Source organism: Sceloporus occidentalis, unplaced genomic scaffold (assembly GCF_023333645.1).
Source record: "Sceloporus occidentalis isolate IW3139 unplaced genomic scaffold, rSceOcc1.0.p SCAF_3, whole genome shotgun sequence".
Classification (NCBI taxonomy): Eukaryota; Metazoa; Chordata; class Lepidosauria; order Squamata; family Phrynosomatidae; genus Sceloporus; species Sceloporus occidentalis.
Genome location: NW_028316983.1, coordinates 8,954,414 through 8,976,079, shown reverse-complemented (window position 1 = coordinate 8,976,079; position 21,666 = coordinate 8,954,414). Strand labels below are relative to the sequence as shown.

The following is a 21,666-nucleotide window of genomic DNA, read 5'->3' as shown; positions in this document are numbered from 1 at the left end:
GCATTCTGGGGTTTGGAGTTTAGTGAGGCCTAAGAGTTCTCTGGCTGAGAATTCTAAATGCAGATCCTTAAACTACAGATCCCAGAATGCAACAGGAGGCACCCAGGCCAGTTAAAGTGGAATACTAGTGCTATAGGAGTATGCGGTCATCTACATACTGAACGGACGAAGCTAGTAGCATGAGTTTCCATAGACTTGCGTCTGCTTCCTCAAATGCATGAGGGAGATTGTTGTGCGCCTTCAGATCCTTCCCTGCTTATGGCGACCCTAAGGAGAACCTATCACAGGAACTGATTATTGAAAAACTTTCTTGGCCAGTTTCTTCAAAGGGGGTTTGCCATTGCCATCCTCTGAAGCTGAGAGAGTGTGACATGCCCAAGGCCATTCAGTGGGTTTCTATGGCCAAGCGGGGATTTGAATCTTGGTCTCCCAGTGTCCTAGTCCAACGCTGAAACCATTGCACCATGCAGGTCCTTGCATGAGGTGGAAAACAGGGAAAACATGATACTGTACTTAAGAGCGAGAGTTTTAACTTTTGTGTGTTTTTTTAAATCTAAATTTTATATTGTTTTACCTGGGTTATTTTAATTGTTTTTAAAGTGCTTTTTTAATCTTGTGAGCCATCATGGGTCCCTTTTTGTGAGAAAGGTGGCATACAAATAAATAAAGTGGAGCTCTCTGACCAAATCTGTTAGTTTTAGGTACCTTCAGTGAAGTTGATAGGGTCACCTCTAAGGCCCCTTGTCCTCCATTGCTCTGCTCAGGTCCTACAGCCTCAGGGCCAGGGCCTCCTTGGCCGAGTCCATCTTGAATGTGGCCTTACTCTCTTTCTGCGTCCTTCCACTCTTCCCAGCATTATCCAGTGATCCATGCCTTCACCTGATGTGGCTTCCAGGGAGAGTCCAGGCTTGATCTGTTCAAGGACCATCTTGTTTGTCTCTCTGGCCATCCAAGGGATCCTCAGTGCTCTTCTCCAGCACCACAGCTCAAATGAATGGATTTTCTTCCTATCCCCTTTCTTCACTGTGCAGCTCTCACATCCAAACATGGTAATAGAGAATACGATCTCTTGTATGATTCTAACTTTTGCGCTCAGTTGTGTATCTTTTTGCCTTTTTAGGATCTTTCCTAGTTCTTTCATGGCTGCCCTGCATCTGAGAAAGTAGACTTTTTAGTCAACAAAAGCTCCTGCTACCAACCTCTTTCTTTCAGTGAGTCTTAAAGGTGGTACAAGATCTCTCTACAGACTGATTGCACAGACTAACACGGCTATATCTTTGAATTCTATTACTGTAAAGCCAAACACTGGTTTTCCAGACTGTGGAAGCAGAAAGAGAGGAAGACTGCATGCCAGAGGGATGGACTCTATTAAGGAGGTCATAGGTATGAGTTTGCAGGAACTAGGCAGAGCAGTGGAGGACAAAGACCTTGGAGCTGCCTCATCCACAGGATCACCATGGGTTGAGATGATAGAATAATAGAGTTGTAAGAAACCACAAGGGCCATCTAGTCCAACCCCATTCTGTCATGCAGGAACTCTCAATCAAGGCACTCCCGACAGACGGCCGCCCAGCCTCTGCTGAAAGACCCCCAAAGAAGGAGACTCCACCACTCTCCGAGGGAGCATCTTCCACTGGTGAACAGCTCTTACCATTAGGAAGTTCTTCCTAATGTTGAGGTGGAATCTCTTTTCCTGCAGCTTGCATCCATTGTTCCATGTTCTAGTCTCTGGTGCAGCAGAAAACAAGCTTGCTCCATCCTCAATATGCAATACAAGTATAAGGCTATCACATCATATCATGTCAGGGGTGCTTTGATAGTGATTTCCTGCATGATAAAGGGTTGGACTGGATGGCCCTTGTGGTCTCTCCCAACTCTACGATTCTATGATCACCCCTAAACCATCTCTTCCCCAGGCTCGTTCAACTTGTGATCGAGTCGAGGGTGGTTAACAACAAAACTAGGAAAGCTTATGCTCTGAAAGGTACTACAAAATCCCCTTGCTAAACGATTAAAGGTAAAGATATTCCCTGTTGACAAGGTTGTCAAGTTGTGTCCGACCGTCGGAGGCGGTGCTCATCTCCGTTACTAAGCCAAAAAGCCAGCTTTGCCAGAGACTAGTCTGTGATTATATAGCCAGCATGACTGCACAAAACACTGCTTACCTTCCCACTTAAGTGGTACCTATTTATCTACTTGCATTTCTTAGAGTCGTAGAACTGGAAGAGACCCCAAGGGCCATCCAGTCCAACCCCATTCTGCCATGCAGGAACTCTCAATCAAAGCATCCCTGACAGACTGCTCCATTGGCAGAAGCTGGCACTAGTGAGGGAGCTCACCCATCATGCGGCAACTGGGCCTTGGATATAGTTTTAATGTGTTTTAAGCATTTTAATCTTTTTAAACTTGATTTTAGCATTGGATTTGATTTAATTATTGTAGCAATTTAATTCTATTTTAATATACTATTTTTGTAAGTTTTTAACTTTATGGTGTTTTTTAATGTTGTAAGCCACCCTGAGTCCCAGCCTTGGGAGAAGGGCAGGATATAAATAATAAGAACAACTACTACTACTACAACTGCCAACCTGCCGATCTTGCAAAACAATTACTGTATTATATATTATCCCATAGTATATTGTATTGTACCTCCAGCTGTTATCCTTACTATAAAGCGGTATGGAGAGAGAGAGAGAGAGAGAGAGAGAGAGAGAAAGAAGTTGGCAGCATGAGCTTTTGCAGACTTAAGTCTTAAGACAAAAAGACAAATGCATCTGAGGATGTAGACTTAAATCTACAAAAGCTCATGCTGCCAACTTCTTTCTTTCGGTGAGTCTCAAAGGTGCTACAAGATCTCTATATTCATTCTACAGACTAACAGGGCTATATCTTTGAATTCCCCAACACTGTTTCTCCCGGCTTTCTGGACTACAGCTCCCAGAAGCCCTGGCCATCTTGGCCCACAGCCAGGCATTCTGGGAGCCGTAGTCCAAAGAGCTGGAGGAGGAGCAAAGCCTGGGAGCCAGTGCTGTGACTGAAGCCTCGCTCTCAGGCCGATAGAGTGACAGACGAAACAGGGGCTGAAGGCCGAGGCTCCTCCCACAATGGAGCTACTCTTCCGACCTGCGCTTTGAGTCTATTTTTAAACCAGCAGAAAGTAGCCCCACCGAAGCGGGGCCTCAAAAAATTAGTTCGAAACTCATAAATGTTCCTCTCCACGGAAATCTTTAGTAAAAGGCGAAAGATTTATACGATCTGAAGAGAAACCAGAGTATGCCTTCCAGCCCCAGACCTCCCCGGCCCCATCAATGGCAGCTGCCTTTCAGGTCATGGTGGCCCTTTTGCCTCGGTGGGAATCCTGGGCTGCAGGTCCAGGGCCCGTTCTCCAGTGAACGGAGGGAAGGAGCAAAGCCGGGGAAGGACCGCGAGAGGAGAACAGAGGCCCCGGTTCCCGGTTCCCTCCGCGCAGTGCATTGTGGTCCCAGCGGTATGCAAATGATGATGACGTAGGAGCCCCTTGGAATCCTCGGCCGGGAGGAGAGAAGGGCTTCTCTCGCGCGCCCCCTCACGGCGGCTGCTAGTACTGCAGTTGCATTTCCCCCATTGACTTTGGAAGAGACTCAAGGGCCATCCAGTCCGACCCCATTCTGCCATGCAGGAACTCACCATCAAAGCTACTAGTACTGCAGTTGCATTCCCCCCATTGACTTAGAATTACAGAAACCTCAAGGGCTATCCTCTCCCCTCACTTTCTCCCTTTGTCCTTGGCTTACTACACTCACTCAAAGTGTAATAGTAGTTTGCACTCAGCAGGGGGAGAGGAGGGGGTTTTTCATGGCTAAGTTTGGATTTGAACCCTGCTCTCCAGAGTCATAGTCCAATGTTCAAACTACTACACCACTTCTGTATGTAGTTAGCCACATACATTCACTGCTGTAACACTCATCTGCTGCTGGTTCTTGCAGAGAATAAGAAATGGCTTCCAGTTTCCTGCTGCATGCCCAGAGAAAACATTGCAAGAATCACTTGCAGTTTGGTGGTAGTCCATGCTGTCTGCAAGGTATTGGCTGCCAGTCTGTGGCACGTTTTCAGGAAAGAAAGAAAGAAAGAAAGAGGTGTAATGGGCACACATATGGTGCCGGTCCTTGATACACTGGAAAAGAAAAACCCAGCTTGTCCCCCACATAAGATCAAGTCCACAAATCAAATCCACTCTTTCCCAATTTAGGAATCCACAGCTAAAGCATCTGTGACAAGTGGTGGTTCAAGGAATGAAGTGGGAAAATACAGTGGGCCTTTGGTATTTTCTGGGGTTTGGTTCCAGGACCCTCCCTGGATACCAAAATCTGTGGATGCTCAGTTTCCATTAAATATAATGGCCTAGTAAAATTGTCTCCCTTACATATAATGGCAAAATCAGGGTTTGCTTTTTGAAATTTATATACAGTCGCCCCTCCTTTCTCATGGAGTTGAGATCCATGGTCTTGATTATTCATGGAGGGGCGACCTCCGTTATCTTCAACTGAGCACAACTCCGTGGCGTGCACACACACCCAGCAAGCTCACAGGGGTGCACCCCATTCAAGCCTATTGGGCTTGAATACATGAAAGTCTCCGTTTTCACGTGGTGGTAGTGGTCTGGAATGGATCCCCAGGTAAACAGAGGGTCGACTATATTTTAAAAATATTTTCAAGCTGTGGATGCTTGAATCAAGAATCCATGGATATGGAGGGCTGATTGTAAAGCCTGGGGTTGAGTGGCCGGGGCAGCTACTTTCTAACTCATTTCTTTATCCTTTGTGGCACAAGTGTAATGCACTGTGTGTGTGTGTGTGTGTGTGAGAGAGAGAGAGAGAAATTTACTACTAAAGCATGTCAGGACTGGCAAATGCTCCTTCACATCTAATGTGTGAAAGAAATTTACTACCATCTTTGGCACTGAAACAGGTCAGGGCGGGCAAATGCTCTTTCATACCTAATGTTTTCGCCACCCCACGCTGCTGCTTCATTTGCATGAACCAAGAAAGGAAAATAGGAAAGCTTGTGTGCAGAGTTTTTTGTGGGTTTTTGGGCTATGTGGCCATGTTCTAGAAGAGTTTATTCCTGAAGTTTCACCTCCTTCTGTGGCTGGCATCTTCAAAGAAGTTGCCAGCCACAGATGCAGGCGAAACGTCAGAAACAAACTCTTCTAGAACATGGCCACATAGCTCGAAAAACCCACAAAAAACTATGGATGCCAACAGTGAAAGCCTTCAAATTCACTTATGAGCAGACTCTGAAATTCTGGATCTGATCAGAGCGGTACTGGGTTTGCCACTGCCTTTAGCTGGGTGGCACTGGCTTGGGGCTGGTAGTTCAGCCGGTATTGTAGTGCTTTGAATGTTGGACTAGAACTCTGGAGAGCAGAGTTTGAACCCTTGCTCAGCTATGAAAACCCACTATCTTGGGCAAATCACATGCTCTCAGCCTCAGGAGGAAGGCAGTGGCAAACCCTTTCTGAACTTATCTTCCTAAGAATACCCCAAGGTAGGGTTGCCTTAGGATCACCATAAATCGGGAAGGACTTGAAGGTACACAATACCAACAAAGTTCAGCAGGAAGGGAGCATACGTGTGTGTTTGTGTGTGTCCAGAGTCATCCAATGAAGCTAAATGGTGGGAAGTTCAGAGCAGATAAAAGGAGGAGTTTTTACACACCTTACACCATATAGGTTAAAAGCTTTTCATACCACATTCCTAATGTGGGGGATTTTCTAATGTTGGCTTTAGATGGGGTTGGGACACATCCAGTTCTCTAAACTTGGGAAATTTTCTTAACTAACTACAACCCTGCTCTAAGTCAATGCCAGCATCGATAGGTGTACTTTGACACTCTCGAATATTTACTTTCACTTTTTATTGTAGGTCACACCTTTTTTCAGGAACTGCATTCCAGCTCTGTTTGCATTCTTGAACTGTAACATGAAGCATTTTCTAGTAATGAAAAAGTGAACCTATTCAATACTTCATTGGTTACAGAGTGATTTTATATATTATGGTGCAGTTGTCATAATGGTAAAATGTATGTGTTATATGGTTGCTCTAGAGCAGGGGTAGGCAACCTACGGCCCACGGGCCAGATACGGCCCGCCAAGGCCTTCCCAGCGGCCCCTGCACAGTCCTGCTGCCGATTGCCGCCGATTGTCCCCGTTTTTCTGCCGCTCTGGGCGCCAATTTGTTTTTCAAAATGGCGGCAGAAGTCTCGCGTGACCTCAGGATGGCAAAAGTCATGCAAGACTTTGTCGCCATTTTGAAAAACAAAATGGCGGCGCCCATCTAGGAGGCCCGGTGCAGCCCCTGGAGCACTCCAACAGGGCTCCAGGGGCTGCAGTGGGCCTGCAGCAGGCTCCACCTCACCCTCCACCCTCCTCCTCCTCCTCCCTAAGAGCAGAGGCAGAAGGAGTGCAGAGCCAGGGAGAAAGGGAGCCAGGGAGCCAGAGCCTCAGCGAGGCAAGAGGTTGGTTCCTTGGGGGAGGGGGTTAGCTGGGTGTTCTTTGTGCAAACTTCCCTCTCAGCACCCTGTGGCTTTTCTGGGTTGAAACTGTGTGCATGCTTGCTGCACTTTATTTTCAATTGCATTTTAGTAATTTCTTTGCTTGTAACTTTATTCTTAGTATTATTATTTATTATTACTACTTGCCCTGGGTGTTCTTTGTGCAAAATCCCCTCTCAATGAGAAAGAGGAGGAGAAAGAGGGGGAGGAGGTGGAAAGGTGAGTCGTTTCAGGTCTGCCTTGGGGTTTTTTCATTAATTTTTAAAAATATATAACACTTATTTTTGGTTTTTTATTTCATTATTTTCATTATTGCTTTTTATTTCATTTGATTATTTTTATTATTTATGAAGGTGAGACAGTGTGACTTTCCAAAGTGCTGTAACAAAGGTCTGCTGTAACAATGATAGTGGTGATGATGATGATGATGATGATGCTTCGGTGGAAGCTCCACCCCTGGCATGTGGCTCCACCCCCGGAGGGTGGAAGCTCCACCCCCCGGCTTCGGCCCCCCCAGTTGTCTGAGGGACAGCAACCTGGCCCCCGACTCAAAAAGGTTGCCTACCCCGGCTCTAGAGAGTTTGATAATGGGGGGGGGGGGGGAGGCACAGCAATAGCGAGTCCATTTGAAGATATTTGACTCCACCCAGTACTGGAACTAGTGCTGTGATAATAATATTCAGCTCTATGCTATTCTATTCCATAGGATAGATTTTTCATGTTTTTGTATGCTTTGTAAATAGAGCAACCCTAAGAGTGTGTGTAGTGGAGTGGCTGGACTAGAAATCCCCCCAAATGGCCCAAGAGGCAACAAAAACGGATGCAACATCACTTCCTGACACCCAAAATGGTAGCCACAATGATACCTTGGAGCCTTCTGGAACTTCTTAATATTCAAAAATCAGGTGTTGTGGCTCTCTGAGCTCCAAACTATCCATACCCCAATTCAGGGTAAAATGTATTCCATTTGATCAGTTAATTCTGAGAACATGCTATGTGCCTCTACAAAAAACAAAAACACCAAAAACCATTGGTAATTTTTTGGAAGAAAACAGAGGGGAGGGGAGGAGAACAAATGGGTGAAGTGGTTTGAGTGTTGCACTAAGACTATGATAGACAAATGAGGGGTTTGAATCCCCTCTCCAACATGGAAATCCACTTGGTGCCTTCAGGAAGTCACACGCTCTCAGCCTCAGAGCATAACAATGGCAAACCTCCCCAGAATAAATCTTGCTAAGAAAACCCTATTGTAGGGTCACCATACACAGAAGTCCACTTGACACCACATATCAGCAGCACAGCATTTTTAAATCCTGAGGTGAGAAAGAGCAAAAACATGAGGCATGCTGCATCCTGACTCCCTGCCACTGCTTAGCACCTGCAATAGGTAGTAGAACCTGCCCAGAAATTCTCCAAGTACTTTGCTTAACCAGTGTATTGAAGAAGTATGTTAACTAATAGGTTGTTAGTTTTTTGTGGGTTTTTCAAGCTATAATAATAATAGGTTGTTGATGATGACTTCAGTTGCAGGTAGGGTTGCCATATGTCAGGCGCTCCAAACCGGGACAAATGTAGGACAAATGTAGGACACATTTTATAAAAATGGAGGACGTGCAAAAAATTGAGGATTTTAAAAAAATGTTAATATAAATGCATGTTTTTAAAGCATGATCAAAATGGAGGACATTTTGGCATTATTCCTAGACAGATGGCAGAAATGGACTTGCCCTCGGGTTCAACTGTACTTCTCAGAAGTGTGTACTTGGTCAAGGGACTGTGGTTTTTCTTCACTGTGCATGAGTTTGTAAAAATCACAGCAAGTTACATTGGCCGTGCCTCAGAGGCTTGTTGATATCAATATCACCACCATCATCATCATCATCACTATAATTGTCCAAGAAAGGCAGACTTGTTAGCATTCAAATCGCCATAAATACACAGAAAATGCACTTCCATATATTTAATAATAAAAAATAACGGGGAAAAAATAAAAAATAAGGCAGGGGTGTATATATTTAATTAAAAATTAATATAATAAAATAAAACAAGCAATAATAAAAATTAATATAATAAAATAAAACAAGCAATAATAAAAATTAATGAAATAAAATAAAACAAGCAATAATAAAAATTAATATAATAAAATAAAACAAGCAATAATAAAAATTAATGAAATAAAATAAAACAAGCAATAATAAAAATTAATAAAATAAAGTAAAACAAGCAATAATAAAAATTAATGAAATAAAATAAAACAAGCAATAATAAAAATTAATAAAATAAAGTAAAACAAGCAATAATAAAAATTAATGAAATAAAAAAAATAAAAAACAATAATAAAAATTAATAAAATAAAATAAGTATTTTATATTTTTAAAAATAATTTAAAAGCCCCAAAAAACCAAGGCAGACCTAAAGGCCACTGACTCAGCTTTCCTCCTCCTCCTCCTCCGCCCCAATTCTGCCCTGGCCCCTTCAAGGCACCCTTCCTCCGGCTCCTTCCTCCTCCTCCTCTCCTCCCCTCCTCCTCCTTAGGATGGCTGGCGCGCACGCGCGGGGAGAAAAGCTGGGCAGGCGCGCGCGCTGCCGCTGGCCCCTGCTGAGGCCTGGGCGGCGCGCGCCGAGGAGCCCGTCCTCTTTGGCCAGCTGGCCAATGACTGGCTGGCCAAAGCAAGGGATGAGCTCCTGTTTTGGAGCCCTGTGTGTGTGCGAGCGGGTGGGCAAGCCCTGACGCGGTGGCGGCGGCGCTTCTGCTGCCGAGGAGGAGAAGGAAGGCGGAGCTGGAGGAGGAGGTGGGTTGGCGCTGCCCAGCCCACCACGAAGAGGAGGAGGAGGAGGTGGGTTGGCGCAGCAGCCAGCCGCATTAGCGGCAGCGGCTATGGCCGCAGGAGGAGTGGACCCCGAACCGGGAACAAGGCGTGGGGGCCCCCAAACCGGACCATGACCGTGAGGGGCCCCCCAAAAGCGTGATTGTCACGGGGGCCGCCGGGTTATGGCATCCCTAGTTGCAGGAGGTCTATATCTGTATTCAAATCATCATCTTCCTCTTCTTAATGTATAGCCCCCTTTTAGCAGAACTTGGAGTCATTACTTACATATACGTAACTTCACTGGAGCTTGGAGAGGTTACCTTTTTGGACTACAATTGGCCCTCCACACTTGCAGCTTTGACTTTTACTAATTTGATTATTTCCAGTTTTGATTGGTATGTTCTCTTGAGGAATGTCTAGGTTCTCCAGCACAACTTTGCCAGAAGTTGACCATAGAATTGTGCTGGAAAACCTAGAAGTCCCTAGAGAAAACACTTCTCTAGGCATTTGTAGGTCTTCTAGCACGATTCTGTGATGAACCTCTGGCAGATGTTGACCATAGAGTTGCACTGGAGAAACTGTCTTAGATAAAAAGAATAGTGTTTTTTATTTGAGGTTTTCCCACATTCATGGGGGTCCTTCACCCCTAACCCCAGTAAATGTGGAGGGGCCACTGCACAGATCTTAGACTCCCCAGGTTAGCATAGGAACCCGGGAGTTGCCTCCAGACAAGTAATATTTCCAAATTCTGAACCTCACAAGATAAGTTCAGGCAAGGCTCTGGCCCCAATCACATTGTGGTCATGAGTAATACAGTAATTAGTCATGCATCTCATTGGTATGAGACAATGCAATCCAACAAAACTTGGATGGGTAACACAATCCAGGTGGAAATACGGACCTGTTCCAGGACAGAGCTGGTAGGAAGCTATTTCAAGTATGCGCTGTTGGTTCTTGCTAGATCAAGACTATCCACATCTGCAAAATGAATGCACAATATACATAACAATAGTTACTAGTAAGCTGTTTTGGCACATGAAGCAGAAAGTCCCACAAATTACTATTATTAGTCTTACCCTAGCCCCAGGCCCCCAATCTCCCCTCTCATATTTGATATCAGTCTAATATTAAAAGGGACACTGAGGTGAGTGACCTAGAAAAGCAAAATCTGGCCATAAATCTGGTTGGCTCAAGGAAGGGAGTAAGCAAGACACTCACCACAATGAGATCACCCAAGGCATCAACATAATCCCTTTTGTCTGTGGAGGGCAATGACAGTACTCTGGCCAAAGGAAATGGTAGTGCATTCACAGACAGAGGACTCCTCTCCAGCAGCAAGAGGTTTGCTTTTGTCTGAGATATTTACACCAATCTTCTGAACATTTACTACAGCTCCCAAACTTTCTTTTCTCCTGGAAAACCCTTTAGCAGAGAGTTAATCCATTCAGTCCTTCATTACTGCTCCAGAATATGATTTTGAGTATATATACCACCACCTAGACACTAGCAATTTGGTCTAGCTTGGATCCAGGCAGGCACTCTGTTGGGTCTACTAGGCACCTCAGTAAGCCAGCCACCCCACTTGCCAATGCAGCTATTGAGTCTTCTCTGTTCTGGATTCCCATCTATTTGAACCACAGTTGCTATCACTTGCTATCACCATTAGCAAGGCCTACACTATTCACCTTCCCCTACTTTTCTTCATTAGTTCTAGAGTGTGTGTATGTGTGTGTTATTTTTAAAAATAAAACTACAAAACCCATTTGGAATTGCCTCTGGAGTTCTATGTGATTTGGAACTGTTATACATAGGGTTGCAATCCCATAGCCGACTGTTGCCCTGCCTGAAATATAATTTGAGCTATTAAAATTTCCCAAAAATATATTAATTCATGGGTGCCCTTGTGGGACCCCAGAATTTTGGGTAACACGTTTCAGGTGCGTTTCGGGGAAACAATAGAGAGGACCTTCTCGGTGGCTGCTCCCAAGCTTTGGAACTCCCTCCCTAAAGAGGCCAAGATGGCATCAACCTTACTGTCCTTCCAGTGCCAGGTAAAAATGTTCCTGTGCAGGCAGGCCTATTAAGCTGAGAATGACTGGGTTTTTAATGCTGAGCTACCCACATTTTAATGGTTTGGATTTTAATTTATAACTGTTTTAATTCTTAAAATTGTTTAATTTTTTTTAAAAAAATATATTTATGTATTTTAATATTTTGTATTGTTTTTAAATTGTATTGTTTTATACTTGTTCGCCGCCTTGAGTCCCTATATTGGGAGAAAGGCAGGATATAATAATAATAATAATAATAATAATACAATAATAACATATTAAATAGCTAACAATTCCTTATCCAATAACTGTCCTGAAATTGGAATAAAAGTTGCAGTTAATGCTCTGCTGTTCCACTTTCAGCCATTTTGAAAATGTTCTTGTTTCTCTCTCCTCCCTCCACTTTGTCCTTTCTTCCATTGCTGAAAAATGCAAACTGACTTCATAATCCAAAAGGGATTTGCGCTCAATTACCCCTTATGGGGAGAAGGGAGGTTGCTTGGGCAAACTGCTGCACCTCCTAGCTTGTCCTCACGGATAATTTTGGCCACCTTAGCCACACTCTGAGGTTGACTGGCCACACATGTCCCAGTTTTCATCTGTGAAATGTCGGAGGGTATATAATTTTCTGTCCTTTTGTGGCAGACAAAATCTGTTGTCAGAGGCAGTTGCCTCATTCCACATGAAAGCAAGGCCAATCCCAAATACCTGTATCACAGGACTGCTAACAAGACAAAACACCATTCATTGTACATTGCTACACACTCCGGATAACATCACCTCCGAGGTCATTTTTTTATATACATGTTTATTGAATAATTAAATACTACTGGCACACACAGCAAGTGAAACAGTCCACAGCTGTTAAATGTGGAGAGCATTGCAGGTCTGTTTCTCTTCACAATGACATCTTGGCTTCACATAGAACACCGATAGTGAATGATCTTCTGGGAAACACAGCCAGCAAAGCCAAAGGGACCTCATCCCAAGCCAGAAGCAGAGAGTTACTACTGTCCCTCCTGAGAGTAAAGTCTTCATCTATTCCAGCTTCAAAAGCACAAATGTTCTTTGAGGCCAAGACTAGCTTGAACTGGTCATTCCAGGCAATGAGCTGTCTATTCCTAGCAGCTAAATCCTGTGGAGGAAGCAGGATTTGCAGCCCATGTTAAACACCAATGGCAATGGAGTTTTCCTGTTCAAGAAAATGGATGATGTGCCCATCTGTAAATAGAGAAGAGTGTCTCCCTCAAAGTGAGAAAACTCGGTCTGTCTTCAGGATGGCTCTTCCAGCATTCCAGCATGATGCTGTAAATTTCAGGAGAACAACTATTCGGACGAGGAAGGCGGAAACCCCGAGTAATCTGTTGGATAGTTTCTTGGTTGGTCATCCCTGGAAAACAAATATACACGCAATCTGTTTAACGGAAAAACTTCCCAAATGGAATTTGGGAATATAATGCAACTGAACATAACTCAATTCAGCTTTTTCCAATACATTATCAGAGCTGTGAACAAAGATAATGGTTTCATGGCACACAGTGTATGCTAATATATGAGTCCTTACAAATGTGCATCTTTGGAATCTCTAAATAGGACTCTCCAAACAGGAAAAAACGAATCTCCAGAAAGAAAATTTTGATCCCACGGAAACCGACTTTTGATAAACCAGTTTATTGCTTCCACACGCCAATATTATCTATAAAACTCTAAAAGACCTGTATCACTTCAAACACAGAGCGAGGGTCATGATTTGCAACTCTCTGGATCCTATTACATTCTATCCCACTCTCACAATTGTACAAAATCAGGCTTACTGTTGTATATGAAGGCAAAAATAGTGACCAGAGATGATTTACATACCTTTAAAGAGGGTAAGAAAGACATTGAGATAGTTAAAAGATTTCCTAGACCTTGGGTTAGTCAATCAAAATGGAAACTGCAGTCGAGAAGTAGAAGACTGGTACTTGGAAAGGCAGCCATGAAGGAACTAGGTAAGATTCACAAGTGGAAAGACATACGTTAAATACCAGAGTCAAAATCCTCCTGGCCAGAATATTTCTGATTTCTATGTATGAATGTAAAAGCTGGACACTGAGGAAAGCTGACAGGAAGAAAATCAACTCATTTGCAATGTGTTGCTGAAGAAGAGATCTATGAATACCATGTGATAAGTTATTGGGTCTTGGAGCAAAACAAGCCTGAACACTCAGTGGAAGAAAGATGACTAAACTGAGGCTGTTGAACATATCAATATGACTCAGTGGAAAATATGATAATGCTAGGTTTATGCAGAAGATAGTAAGAAAAGAGGAAGACTGCAATATAGGAGGACTGACTCAATCATCGAAGCCAGAGCCCTGCGTTTGCAAGAACGGAGCAGGACAGTTGATCACCAGCACGCTTGCAAGTTTCTCATTCTTAGGTATGTGATAAGTCAAAGTTGATTTGACATTATTTAACAACAACAACAACAACCCACAACTACAGGTTGAGTCTCCCTTATCCAAAATGCTTGGGATCAGGATTTTGGATTTATTTATTTTGGTTTCTGGAATACTGTATTTGCATATTCATAATGAGATATCTTGCAGATGGGAGCCAAGTCTAAATACAAAATTCATTTATGTTTCATATACATCTAATACATGTAGCCTGAATGTAATTTTGTACACAATACAGTATTTTTTAAAACAATTTTGTGTATGAAACAAATTTCACTGAACTGTCAGAAAACAAAGGTGTCACTATATTAGCCACCTAGATTTGGATTTTGGAGTATTTCGGATTTTGGAATTCTGGAAAAGGGAAACTCAACCTGTCTATAAATATGCTTAATAACCTGAGGCTTTAACACCACTCTGTCATGGCGTTTGGAGAAATGCATTGATATCTACGACAGCTCGGTTTAAAATATAAATGAATTAGTCTTAAAGGTGCTGCTAGATTCCTTCTTCCCTTCCTTTTCCACTTTTTACGCTTTACCAGACTATCATGGCTAGTCCTGTGAAAAATATACTTTTCATAGGTATAGAATTATTTTCTGAGCCTGAAGGAGTGCTAAAATCAAAGAAAGCAATTGAGAAATATTTTCCACATTTCACACTTCCTGCAAGTTTCAAAGGTGTGCATGACTCATATTCCTCTTCAAAACTGCAAATTCTGTGCAGATGTTCAAAATTTTGAAAAACACTCTTTTTAGAAAGCTGTTATAGAATGTCTTTGGCAGGACAGGCCAAAACGTTTTTGCTGTTTGGGGTGAAGCAACAAGTACTCACTTGCCTGCTTCCTGCTGGCCATCTGACATGTAATGGCGCATAGTTTCCAAAATTGGAAAAAGTCTGGCATCTGAGAGGGGGAAAATACTATAGGCACTTGTAGCATTCCTCTCCTGGTAGTAAAAATACAACTCTAATAAATCAGGAATAATGATTGGGCTTTTTTTCTTCTACAGTTGCCCTTTGTTCCAGGAAAAAATCCAAGCATTGTACCTATAGCACGCCAGTATTTCTTCTACCAGCACAGAGCAAAGTTCAGATTTTCATGTGTTTGTGTGAGAAATGAAATTTAAATTGAGATGCTGGTTTTGGGTGGCTGCGGGGAGGATCAAATATATACAAAACTTTGAAAGAGCAAATCAGTATTCCCCTTCAACTGCAACATGTGTTGTGTATTTGAATGGCCAAATCATCTGGTGAAGTTCAAATTGCTGGAGCTAGAGCAATAACACTTGTAATGATTATATTGAACCAGTGGAGGGTGACAAACAAAAAGTCAGGCAGACCAAACTCTCTTTCCTCTTGTGTATCTACGGCTGCATCTGCATTGGAGAAACAATCCAGTTTAACACCACTTTGCCACGGCTAAATGATACGAAATTCTGGGAATTGTAGTTTGTTGTGGCACCACTGCACTAAATGTCTCAAAAAACTGTTATAGTACTTCCCAAAATCCCATAGCATTGAGCCATGGCAGTTAAAGTGGTATCAAACTGGATTATTTCTGCAGTGTGGATTCAATTTAAGTAACTTTTTGTTTGAACTGTAGAATGAAGTCATTGGGTTTTTACTTTCTCCCTGATTCTAATCCAAAGCAGGTTGGTTGTTGTATTTTCTTTGCAGGAGGCATCTGCATGGCTTCATAATGGCCGCAAGCCCAGACACACTCAAGAAAGCCAGCTTCGGTGTCCTTTGTGAATTAAGTTTGGATTTCTCATTTCATCAACCCATGAATGGATTAGCAATTTCTTTCTCCAAATTTCCAGCACCTTCCTAGAGCATCTATTTTCTTTCAATGGACTCATGCTTGGCACCAAATTACTATACTTTGTTCCTATAAATACCCAATATTCCTACATCTTATATCATTATCCTCTTATGGTGGCTTGGATTGTCAGGCCAGGACTATCCCAAGCTCTGGGATGTCAGGGACCAAACATGAGACTGAGAGATGACACTTCACTTTGTGATGTCATGGTGCCTTTTCTTGGTGATATTATTGAGGTGATGGTTATGAAGGGTAGCCCCTAATGACTGCATTCAGCACAATATACTAAGCATCAGCCACATCTGCATAGAGTATACAACTCAAATAAAAATAACTAAGTAATGAGGAAAAACACATTTTTGAAGAAAGCACTCTTGCCCTCAGATTCCCCCCTTTGCCCTGAGAACTAGTGAAGAGGAGTCAGGCCCTGAAATGCAGAGCCAGGTCCTGAGATCTGGCAACCCTAACGATGACAGAGAAAGAAAAACCATTTTACTATCAATCTATATTCTTGGAGCCAAGATCTATACCTCATAGTCTCAGATCAAATCAGTGGGAGAACTGGAAAGGGGAAATTGGAGGAAAACCTTGAGTGCTACAGGGCCTTCTGTGATTGTCCAAAGGAGCTCCAATAATACCGTTGATTAAATAGAATAAACATTAATAAAGCAGATACATGAAGGCAGAGCAATCCTGAGAGGCATGGAGGTACAGAGGCAGATCTTTTGTAAACCACCATGAGTCCCAGCCTGGATAAAGATGGTATATAGATAACGGATGGATGGATGGATCTTTTCTCTGATTCTGGTTCAAATGTCACACATCTGAGGAAGTAGACCTGAATCTACAAAAGCTTATGCTACATCTTTCGCCTGGTTAGTCTCAAAGGTGCTACAAAATCCCTTTGCAAAACAACCTGTGGATAAAAATAAAAATCACTGCTCATTTTAAAAGAAAAGTTCCAGAAAAATAAGATACTCATAAATATAGCTCTTAAATCTTAGCAAAGAAAGGCTGATGTTGACCTCCCTGTGGAGGGTTTCTGATTCAAAGGGTGCCACTGCTTAGAAGCCCCTTTCTCCAGAAGCTACCTTTTTCATTTCTGACTGATGCTTGTTTAAATGATACTATACCTTCATATGGACACTGCCCGTAAGTGAAAACCTCATAGAGAAGAATTCCATAAGACCAGACATCTGATTTAGGTGAATAGGTCTGATAGATGGCCGCTTCTGGTGCTGTCCACTTCACAGGGATCATACCATTGCTAGTGGTGGAGTAAATATCATCCTGGAATGAAGCAAGAATTGGGCCTTTAGCAAAAAGTTTCTTATTTTTCAACAGGCTTGGAGGAGGGAAACTAAAATTGTGGTTGCCGAATCATCTAGGAGCTAGTTCAGCAGCTGACTTTAGTGTTCTTTGCACAATACTTTATACTTCACATGACAGAGGCATGGAGCATAAAATCATGGAATTGGAAGAGACTCCAAGGGCCATCCAGTCCAACCCCCTGCAATTAGGAAGACACAATCAAAGCACTTTGGGCAGCTGGCCATTCAACCCATTTGAAAACCTCCAAAGCAGCAGACTCCACTACCCTCTTAGGCAGCATGTTCCACTGTCAAACAGCTCTTACAATCAGGAAGTTTTTCCTAATGTTGAGGTGGAATCTCTTTTCCTGTAGTTTGAATCCATTGTTTCATATCCTCATCTCTGGAGCAGCAGAAATCAAGCTTCCTCCATCCTCAGTATGACATCCCATCAAATCTATAACCATGGCTATCATGTCACCTCTTAACCTCCTCTTCCCCAGGCTAAACATCCTCAGCTCCCTAAGATGCTCCTCAGAGAACATGGTTTCCAGATCTTTCACCATTTTGGTTACACTCCTCTGGAAACGCTCCAGCTTGTCCACATCCTTCTTGAATTCTGATGCCCAGAATTGGTTGCAGTATTCCAATGAGGCCTGACCAAAGTGGAATAGAGTGGTATTATTACTTCCCTTGATCTAGACACCATACTCCTATTGATGCAGGCTAGGAGATTATCGCATGGAGAAAAAGACTAGAAATTTTCGGGATTGCCAACTCAAAAGTGGGTATTATCATACGTAAAATTGCTGCTGCTGCTGGGTGACTACAACCCGGGTCCCAGCCGTGTTCAACTAGCCGCTTTGCAAAAATTGGAGCTTTCTGTTTTTGCAAAGTGGCCAGCTGAGCTTGGCTCACACTTTGGTTATAGTTACCTGGCAGCAGCAGCGGCTTTTTTTGCATACAATAATACCCGCTTTTGAGTTTGCAATCCCGCATCTATTTTGGGTCTTTTTCTCCATGTGATAATATCTCTAGAATTGTATTGACTTTCTTAGCTAAAATCCACAGAATCGACAGTTTGGGAAAACTACCTTAGTGGACTACAACATCTCAGAAGATGCTGGGAGATGGATTCATGCAGCTTGCACAACTGATTTAGAGAGGACACTATAGCTCTGTGGTGTGGCCCATGTTTTATTCCTAGCTTCACTCTAGCCTTGCAAGCTAAAAAGATCAGAGTGCATCAGCTGGGACCCCAGAAAGGTGCTGCTTGTTAAAGCAGACCAGGGGCCCTTTTACACTATATAGTTAGAACACTGTGGAGTTTATCACACGTGAGGAATTTCTCTTAATTTCGAATGAAAAGAAAGTGGGGCCAGAACGCATTCACGTAAAGTCGCTAGTTTAGCAAAATTACGTGAATGCTCACTGCATTCGAACTGGCTTCCCATTTCCCGAAAATAGCATGCCATTGCCCGAATTTGCGTGTGGCAGTATATCACACAATAACGTAAAACCCCATGATTGCATTCGGACTGACTTCCCATTGCCTGAATTTGCGTGTAGTGGGTTATCACGCAATAACGTTAAACCCCATGATTGCATTCAGATTGCCATCGGATTATACTTCCAATTTCCCTTGTCTGATAAACTCCTGTGATTCCACTTTAACTGCCATGGCTGCATCATATGGAATCCTAAGAATGGTAGTTTGGGTAGTTACTAGGGCTCTCTGTCAGGAAATTTTAAAATCCCCTCCCCAAACTGCATATCATAGGATTTCAGGTGATGGAAGCATAGCAGTTAAAATGGAATCATAGTGCTTTAACTGTGTAGTGTGAAAGGACCCTAAATGTAGGCAAAATGTACACTTCGAACCTCAGGTGGCCCCAAGACTGTTTTCCTGGCCACTGATCTCTCTACACTCCCTGAACTGCCCATTTTGCTGCCCTTCATCTTTTGGAAGAAGTCTTCAGATAATCTCTAGAAGGTTCAGATGTTTTGCTTACACTTGTGTAAGACTTACCTGACCTGGTTGTTTCATTTTGCACATGTATACCATTTAAAAAATGTGGAAAAAAATCTAACTACTCCTCTTTCTTTGTGGTGTGGGAGCCTATCCTCATTCTTTCCATTTTATTTCTGCCTCGGGTACCACATTTTCAATTAAAGAAGCTACACCCAAAACACTTCTGCTTCATTAACTGGGGTACACCTGTACAGGCCTGGGGCCCTGGTGGCGCAGTGGTTAAATGCCAGTATAGCAACCATAACACTGAAAGTTTGATCCCACAGGGCTCCAGGTTGACTCAGCCTTCCATCTTTCTGTAGGTTGGTAAAATGAATACCCAGCTTGTGGGGGAAAATTGGCTTACACATTGTAAACTGCTTAGAGAGGGCTTAGTTCACTATGAAGTAGTATAGAAATGTAAAGTGCTAAGTACTACAGGCTAGAAAAGAAACAAGCCATGGGCTGTTTCATACATACATGCAGAAATATTTAATTCTATAATTCTCCCAGAAGAGATTGCGTGTGGATCTACACTGGCCAGAATACTTCAGGTGGCCCCCAGCATATTCTGGCTCCAAATTGCCCTGACTTCCCCCTGCAACCTGCATGTTCCAGAGCAACAGAATCCCACTCTGCTGTCCACTGCCACTGCTGGTGCCAATTGCTCCCTTTGGGGCCAAAAATGAGGTGCCCAGTGCCAATCACATGTCTGGGCATCTTGTTGTGACCTCTGAGGAGTGATCTGTGGCAGTGGGTGGCACAGTGGGACAATGTGTAGACAGTCACCCAGTGTTGCTCTGGAGTGCTCTGGATTTTCGGGGAAGAGTGGAAGCAAATGGTGAATCTTTTATATTCATTTTACAACAGAAATAGTCCAGTTTCATTGTGGGACTGCTCTTCCCATGTGTAGATAGATGGTTGAATGTGGCTCTGAAACATCAGGACAGGATGATACAAGGGCAAGGGGAAACCACTGTAAATGGCCCATGTAGACATGTCCTAAGAGGATAGGAAAAAAAAAGAGGGAGAGAGAGAGGGAGAGAGAGAGAGCCTGAACAAACCTTGAGGAGTCTGGCTAGGCCGAAATCAGCTATTTTGCAAGCAAGGTCATCTCCCACCAGTATGTTTCTGGCAGCTAAATCTCTGTGGACAACATGCTGTTCTTCCAGATAGGTCATCCCATCAGCCACTTGGCAAGAAATGCTAAGTAGGTGATGTGTTGTCAGTTCCTTCCCTGCAACACCTGTACAAAACAGAAAGGAGGGGAAAAGAAAGATTCTGTTGGTCTCTGAAAACTCTGTTGTTGTTGTTGTTGTTGTTGTTGTTGTTGTTGTTGTTGTGTGCCTTCAAGTCATTTTCAGCTTATGATGACCCTAAGGCGAACCTATCAAGGGGTTTTTGTGTTATGTTTCTTCATAAAGGGTTTGCCAATACCATCCTCTGAGACTGAGAGAGTGTAACTTGCCCAAGGTCACCCAGTGGGTTTCATGGCCAAGATGGGAATCGAACCCTGGTCTCCAGAGTGATAGTCCAAAGCCCAAAGTGCTATGCCATGCCGAAAACTTTACCAGGCTTCTTTGTGGACTTCCAGTGTGTTTTGTTTTGATTGAAAAACAACATATTTTGGCTGAAAGATATTTAGTGGTGTGTCAGGGAAGTCCATGGTGGTCCCAAGGGCCACAATAGGGTCCTCTCTCTCTACACAATTATAGCACTTGAATTGCCATGACTGCTATGTCTGGTGAAATCCTGAGATTTGTAAACTGAATCATAGAATTATAAAATCATAGAGCTGAAAGAGACCACAAGGGCTATCCAGTCCAACCCCCTGCCATACAAATATATTATAGAACCATAACTATGTATGGTTGTGAAAACTGGACAGTGAAGAAAGCTGAGAGGAAGAGAATCAACTCATTTGAAAAGTGATGCTGGACACTGTACACTGCTTAAAAGACAAATGAAAGGGTCTTAGAGCAAATTTTCTCACAAAGAAGGAAGCTGGCTATGCTCCTTTAAAAAAACAAAACAAAACAAAACCTTTCAAACCTGTATTGTTCTGGATGATGTAATGCAACAAGGAAACTCATCGCCTGACCAAGTTCATGTTTACCAGTCATTTGCCAAGAAGTCAAGCTGCTCCCTCATCAATGTGGCTCCAGACCTGTTCTCCCTGGGAGTTGTCCCTCCTGAGCTAGCCAACTACATCTCAAAAGCAGGTCAAACTATTTGCTACAGGGGACCTCTTGTGAAAGGATGCCCTACTTGGAACCCTGAAGCTGTCTGACTGCCTGCCTTGGACAAATATTTCTCAATTGGAAATAAAACCTGGAAGAATCTGATGGAGTAGCGTGTGACTTATTTTATAGACCGATGCTGAAATTATAATTGACCCCCAGAGATTGTTGGGGGATTTGAGGTTGATGTTGTTGTTGGGTGCCTCCAAATCATTCTTGACTTATGGCAACCCTAAGGTGAATCTCCCATAAGGTTTTCTTGTTTCTTCAGTGGGGGGGGGGGGGGGTGTCCCATTGCCATCCTCTGAGGCTGAGAGAAAGTGACTTGCCCAAGGCCAGTGGGTTTTTATGCTTGAGCAGGGACCTGAACCCTGATCTCCAGAGTCACAGTCCAACACTAAAACCACTACACCAGTTCATAAGAAGAACACATTGTCTGAGAGAATCCAC

General features: G+C 43.2%; 1 protein-coding gene and 1 non-coding gene across 2 annotated transcripts in view; both read right to left on the bottom strand.

Annotated features, from left to right (window-relative positions):
- Positions 1–3,159: 3,159 nt before the first annotated feature.
- Positions 3,160–3,275, bottom strand: LOC149315535 (U5 spliceosomal RNA). Its single transcript, XR_016280760.1, has one exon. It is a non-coding gene; the product is annotated as a U5 spliceosomal RNA (small nuclear RNA).
- Positions 3,276–12,206: 8,931 nt separating this feature from the next.
- SRMS (src-related kinase lacking C-terminal regulatory tyrosine and N-terminal myristylation sites) overlaps positions 12,207–21,666 on the bottom strand; it is a 40,377-nt gene continuing 30,917 nt past the window's right edge. Inside the window, exons 6-8 of the mRNA XM_089513610.1 lie at positions 20,041–20,222; positions 16,789–16,945; positions 12,207–12,782 (exon numbers count right to left, since the gene is read on the bottom strand). Of these exons, the coding sequence (XP_089369736.1) occupies positions 12,589–12,782; positions 16,789–16,945; positions 20,041–20,222 (533 nt within the window). The 3' untranslated portion in view covers positions 12,207–12,588. The remainder of the gene's footprint in view (positions 12,783–16,788; positions 16,946–20,040; positions 20,223–21,666) is intronic.